General features: G+C 39.4%; 1 protein-coding gene across 1 annotated transcript; it reads left to right on the top strand.

Moving 5' to 3' along the window:
- Positions 1-350: 350 nt before the first annotated feature.
- On the top strand, positions 351-5,463 carry LOC106965059 (protein translocase subunit SecA-like). Its single transcript, XM_015060947.1, has 3 exons — positions 351-460; positions 666-854; positions 1,083-5,463. The coding sequence occupies exon 3, from the start codon at positions 1,101-1,103 to the stop codon at positions 4,656-4,658; it is 3,558 nt and encodes a 1,185-aa protein (XP_014916433.1). The 5' UTR covers positions 351-460; positions 666-854; positions 1,083-1,100; the 3' UTR covers positions 4,659-5,463.
- The last annotated feature ends 1,146 nt before the right edge of the window (positions 5,464-6,609 follow it).

The raw sequence follows: 6,609 nt of genomic DNA on the forward strand, positions 1-6,609 counted from the left end.
GTGCTGGAAATTATGCTTTACCACCATCATAAGTGATTATTGACCATTTGACGACAGCAGGTTCTAAAAATGAAAATCGGACCTCTGGTTCTTGAACTGGGAAATCACAATAACATGCAGCGGTCTAATTGCAAAGTCATGTATAAATGTATAAGTATACATTTAATGAAATGACTCAATTCTCTACAACATTATGGAAAACAGCACACAGGTACCAATCATCAGCTGCGTCATAGTATTTGTGCCCTCTGCATGTACAGTAAGTCAGTTTGTTTAGAGTAAGTGAAGCTAAAACCTGGAAATTCCCTCTGGGCGGCACAGGGTCTATAAAGCAAAAGTGAAACCAATACAAAAGTATTAAAAGGATAAGTATGACTTCTCGCAGCAGGAGGAAGCTTGCTTCCACGTCGTCAATTCAGTTGGAAATAAACTGACTGGGATTTAAGAGGACGGTGATCAGGTGAGTCACAATGTTAATAAAATATTAATTTGACTAGGTTTGTGAGTGTGAGTAAAGGGAAAGACAAAAAAATCATGTTTCTGCTTTAAATATAATTTTCCAAACTTCAAGTCATCATGATTGAAGTAGAAACAGTATCTCAGTTACAGCACAGATCCATAAAAAATGTTTTACTGACATGAGCTATGATCATTTCTACATGCAGGGTATGCAGCGTACGGACGTCAGTGCAGTTCTGTCACTACATGCTAAGTTAGATGAAGTAAACAGCCGGAAGCCCCCTGGGGGTGGTGCCAATGTAAAGACAGCAACATTGAAGCAGCAACCAAGTTAAAAAGACAAACATGATCACAGGGTGATACATCAGCTGCTTGATTTGTCGTTTTTGTACCAGGTGAGTCCACTGCTCTTAAAATGAATTTTGTAATCCAGCAGTATTGAAAATAGCTTTGTGTAAATGTAACCCAGAGGTTTTACCAGGCTACATATTATGAATGTTTGGCATGGTGTTTCACTGCAGCTATAGCAAATTCTTAGATGTTGTTAAATGCTGTTATATGTTTCTCTGTTAAAAAGGTTTCTATAAAACACTCTCTAAGCATTTTACTCTATTCTGTTTTAGCCATACTTGAGCAAGGAAATGGATCCCAGAGTGATTCACCGAGTTGTAACTTCTTTCCTTGCTCCTCGTCTATTTTCTCCAAATGAAAATGAAAAGAATCTCATCAAGCTGCTGCAAGGACTGGTCAGGAGTATTAAATGGAGACCTGAAGACGTCAGTGAACTGTTTGATGCCCTTTTACAGCGATTTGAGTCGGTTTGTAGAAACGACGGATCACAACTCCTCACATGGTTGCTCCAAATGTTGCACTGGATTCAAGTTAACTACATCACACCCACTTGGAGATCTAATTCAGGAAGAAGCCTTCTGGAGTTGGTCAGAGACACTGCAGTGACCAATGAAGCACTCAAGGCGTGTTTGGCAGATGATGAAGACAAAACATTGGATGAGATTATTGAAGAAATCCGAGATGGAGACTTTAACCAAGTTAATAATGAGTTGTTGGCTGAGGTCAAAGATATTGTGTCATCAGTTCAAGCTGCTCTTAGGTCTCGCAGTTCAGGATCAGAGCTGTCTGGCCTGAGAAAAGTCTTGCTGATTCTTTGCCAGGCAGCAGAAAAAACTCACTACAGACCACGACTGACCCAGATGGTGAGCTGGTGTCTCATGGCTCCGTCCAAAACGGGGCGCCTCATTCAGGTCGGCACTGGAGAGGGGAAGTCCTGCATTGTGGCCATGTTTGCAGCCTTTCGAGCTCTGAGAGGAGAAAAAGTCGACATCATGTCCAGTTCATCTGTTCTAGCAGAGAGAGACATGAGAGAATGGAAGAAATTTTATGACCTTTTGAAGATCAGCGTGGACTGCAACATCAACAAGCAAGACGAAGACTCAAAAAAATGCTATGAGAGCAAGATTGTTTATGGTACTGTTGAGCAGTTCACTAGAGACTGGCTGAAACACCATGTTCTTAAGAAGGACATATTTGGCCAGAGGACATTCCAGTGTGCAATTGTGGATGAGGTGGATTCCTTGATGCTGGACAAAGGTCATCATGTTGTCTACTTAAGCAGTGACACGCCTGCTCTGCAGCATCTCAACCCTCTTCTGGCATTAATATGGGCCACAGCTAACCAGTACAGCAAATTAGGGTCAGGTCACATTGTTGGGCGAAAATACCCCTTTCACCAAGTTGTATTAGAACAGATCAAGCAGGAAGGATTGGATGAGTTGACTGTCCTTCAAATGGCCGAGGACACAGGTGTACTGGCCAATGGCACAGTCACGGAAATACAGAGGAAACCAAGTCTTTTAGATGAGAAAATTGCAACAACTGCAAATGTTGCAGCCGATAAGCTGGTCGAGTTCTTCAGGGCAGTGGAGACCAGATTCCCATCATGTCAGTTTGCTTTGCACAGCATCAACACAGATGGATCCGTAGAAGAACTGAACAGGTCATCAATAGGAAGTGGTCAGAGGCGAGTGTCTCTGCTTTTGAATGGAGGCTTCTGTCAATACATGTATCCTGATACAGACAGTGTATTGAGAGCTACAGAAAAGGAAATAAGGCGTTTTCTGTATTTCACACCACGTGAGCTGAACAAGTCTGACGGAAGCTGCTACATCCCAGGTTTCCTTTCAAATCTTGTAGACTCAAAACTAAAGGTCTGGATAAAAAATGCATTCCATGCAAACAGCATGGAAAAAGATAATGAATATATCTTTGAAGGTGATATAATTATACCTGTTGACTACAGTTGCACAGATGTCATTGGAAACAGCTTGAAATGGAGTGATGGTCTACAGCAGTTCCTTGAGATGAAACATCAAACAAAGTTAAGTGATATGACCATCATCACCAACTACATGTCCAACGTTGGTTTGCTTCAAAAGTACAAAAGTCAGATTTACGGACTGTCTGGGAGTCTTGGAGAACAAGCAGAGATTGAGAGCATGAGGAAAACATTTCAGGGCATCAAGACTTGCCAAATCCCTTCATTCAAGCGCAAGAAGCTGTTTGAGGTTCAAGGAGTTATCATGAAGGATGAAAGAAGATGGATCGAGAAAATCTGTGAAGTTGTGTTTGATCAAATCAAGCCTACACCATACAGGTCTCCAAGAGCTGTGCTAGTGACTTGTGAATCCATCAAGCTAGCAAAGTTACTGTACCAAATTTTTAGTGGCAGAGTCTCAAGCACAATGCTTTACATCAAAAACAACAAGGACAACAGTGTTGTCTTTAAAAAGAAGTTGGGTGCAGGAGACGTTATCATAGCAACAAACCTGGCTGCTCGTGGAACAGACCTTCAGGTTTCTGACTCTGTAAAGTCAGCTGGGGGTTTGTTTGTTGTGCAAACTTTTCTGCCTGATAATTCCCGTGTGGAGGCTCAGGGCATTGCACATACAGCTAGACAAGGATCACCAGGGTCTGCTCAGATGGTTGTCTGCTTCACTCATCTGTCAGAGCCGCTACAATTGCTAATTCTAACACGTAACTTTCTGTCCTTTATGGAAAATATCGCAGATGCCTCTGAAACCTTTCTGAAGTTGTTTCTTATGCACTTGAGGCAGTATCAGAGGAGCAACACCAGGGGAGAAAGTCAGGAAATGTCCTCGCTGCTGTATCGTATTTTGACTGAAAACACCAACTCTGATTTGATGATGGTTAAAGAGATCAGAGATGCGATAGTGGCTGAACAACTGTCTAGCTACGTGGAGTCTGATCTACCAAACATAAAGACGAAAGAAGAGCTCTTCAGTCAGTACCTGGACACACTGAATCTGCTTTACAAGAGCAACAGCAACAAACCGGCTGAATCAGATGTTTCCGCACTCAATGAGTTTTGGGGAATGTGGCTCCTGACAAAATTTTCTGAGGAAGGCTCTGCTGTTAGATTGAAAGCTATCCTGAGTGCAGACCTGAGTACAGCCTTACAAAAACTAGGGCAGAGAGAATCTCCCTCATCCAACGTGCACTACTACACTGCCAAAGGTAGTGAGCTCAAAAAAATGGGAAGGCAAACAGAGAGTATTGACATGTATACTAAAGTCATAAACCAGGACCCCTGTTGGGCAGCAGTTGCATTTTACAATCGTGCTTTTGCATCTTTAACCCAACACAACAGAAGCCAGGACCCTGAGTGTCTCAGTCAGGCTCTGGAAGATTTGCAAAAAGCTCTCATGTCTGTGAAGCTCCACTGTGATCAGCTGGATGTCACTTACAGATACGTCACACAGCAAACCACAAACCCTGCTGGCAACTTGACAACCAGATTTGACAAACACATCATGGCCAAACACACGGTTCTGGTGTCCTTCAAAACAAATATTTTCGAAGCAATGCAGAAGGTAGACAGGGCCAGGGACACGAGCGGATCTGTTAGAGTGAAGGAGACTCCTGTCTACTCCCTGGTTTCTCTGGAGCATCTTCTTCCCATGCCAGTGATCTTGTTGGAATCAGCCAGGGCGATTTATTCCAGAAACCCTCTGTTGAGGCACCAACTCGCCAATCACCCCTCCTTAGATATTTTCAATGAAGTCATGAGTCTTGAATCTATGGGCCTTACTCACGTCTATGTTGTAGAGATACCTTCTTCTTTGGCTACCTTCTTTTCAAAGATAGCTCGGGCCTTTCACTGATTAGGTTGACTTGTGAGAGTGAACAATGAACAAAGTATATTTGTGACAAGATGCAATGTCCACATATTAATTTAAATTATGCACAAAAAAAGTTTAATATCGTTGACAAGTGATAAAAAAAGGGCCTCAGGAAATAGAGATGCATTTTTTCAGCAGACCTTTGTGTTGCTTACATGAGCCGGATCAGTGACTTTTGGTAAGGAGGGAAAATGGGAAATATTCTGCCCATAACAATTGTACAGTTGTATAGTATTGAAAACATTTCTGACTACTTATTTGGATTCTATGAAAAGGGATGGAAACTTACTAACTTTGCATATTATAACAGTTTTTTTATAATAAATTGCTATAAATTAGTTTACATGGTTACAGAGGAAACCTTTAGCTTTTGTTTTAGAAAAAAAATAAATTTTTCTTCTACATCTCACTGTCTACAGTGAGTGTCTACGGTTATGTTTTCAGTTCTACATTTCTGAAAAAAGTTTAACATTTTTAATTTTTATCTTTTTTTAAGTCCAGTTTTGACATACAATGTAATAATTGCACTGACTTGATATTTTATGTTACCATGAGAAACTTTATTATATGTGACAAAGATGCAAAGAGTCATAACAAAGTGTCTTGCATGTGTTTTGTCGTAACTTTGGATACAATCTTGGATTTCCTGCCAAAGATATTGGCACATATATATATAATGTGCACTTCATGCTTACAGTAAACTTTTTTCAGATATTCTAAAGTGAAATGTGAAAATTTTATTTTTAGTATGAATTAACTTTTTATTAAATAACATACATAAACAGAAGCTGATGACTATGGTCTCTTTATTTGATACATTTAGTTTGTATTTGTAATTATAAATACAAAATGGGCAAATGCCCTGCTTGTCGAGTCCACTCTGTAACCCACAGACTACCTGGATCCCCAGTTAAACTATCTTGTGCTGATAAAATTGTCTAATGTATGTAAATGATATCCTCTACGTCTGCGTCTCTGGACCTTCTTTCACTATTAATCATTAACCTACATATATTTAGTTGAGTGTGTACCAAACAGCACTAGGCAAGTTTTTCATTTGTCCACTAGATGTCAGTGTTTTATTCACCTACACAATGAAACACTGAGTTTCAAATTCCACATGAATAGACGCTCTAAATGAAAAAGAAAACAAGCCGAAAGAAAACACTGAGTAGATGCAGGACTGTAAAGATTTAGATTTTTATATAAATTAGTGAAAACTGTGAGGAAACCCACATGTATGCATGAAAATATCTTTGAATTGATAAAAAGTATTTCTGCTGAGAAATAAATAGTGGAGACATAAATAACACATCAAAACAAAATGTTTATTAAAAAAATGGTTCTTCTTAGATTTAGTGTTTGGATTGTCTATAATTTATGTTGTGATGTTCAAATATACTTTGTTAGCATCTGCTTTGTAAATATTACAGAACTAAAAATAAACACATTTACTTAAGTCAATGCCTGAGAATATCCCAGCCACAGTGAAACAGAATAAATGAGGAATTTGTGTTTGGTCCCAACAAATTCAGATGATGCAGACATTAGTTTTTTGTTTTTGTTTTTTTTTTTGTTTTAGTCTGCTGGATAGAAAGCTATCTAAAAAACCCAAGAGAATTAAAGAAAATTATGTACTTGTTAAGCCAATGATGAATCATGACCTTAAGATACGGGGTCAAGGGTCATTGGTGAGCTCAAATAAAACAGTTTTCATTGACATAATTAACTGGTTTCACGATTCCACTTGTTTGCATGTCTGCAAAAATAACAAGCCTGAACATGAAGATATTTGCCAAACAAACCACACCGGGGATTTTCTGTCTGTAACCGTTTTGTAAACCAGTCTTACCAAAGCAAAACCAAAAGCATATTTGAAGGTTATGTGAGGACAATAATCAGCTGATCTGGACTTAAGAACATGTTTTATCTC

Source organism: Poecilia latipinna, unplaced genomic scaffold (assembly GCF_001443285.1).
Source record: "Poecilia latipinna isolate Pla-1442-1.1 unplaced genomic scaffold, P_latipinna-1.0 Scaffold1757, whole genome shotgun sequence".
Classification (NCBI taxonomy): domain Eukaryota; kingdom Metazoa; phylum Chordata; class Actinopteri; order Cyprinodontiformes; family Poeciliidae; genus Poecilia; species Poecilia latipinna.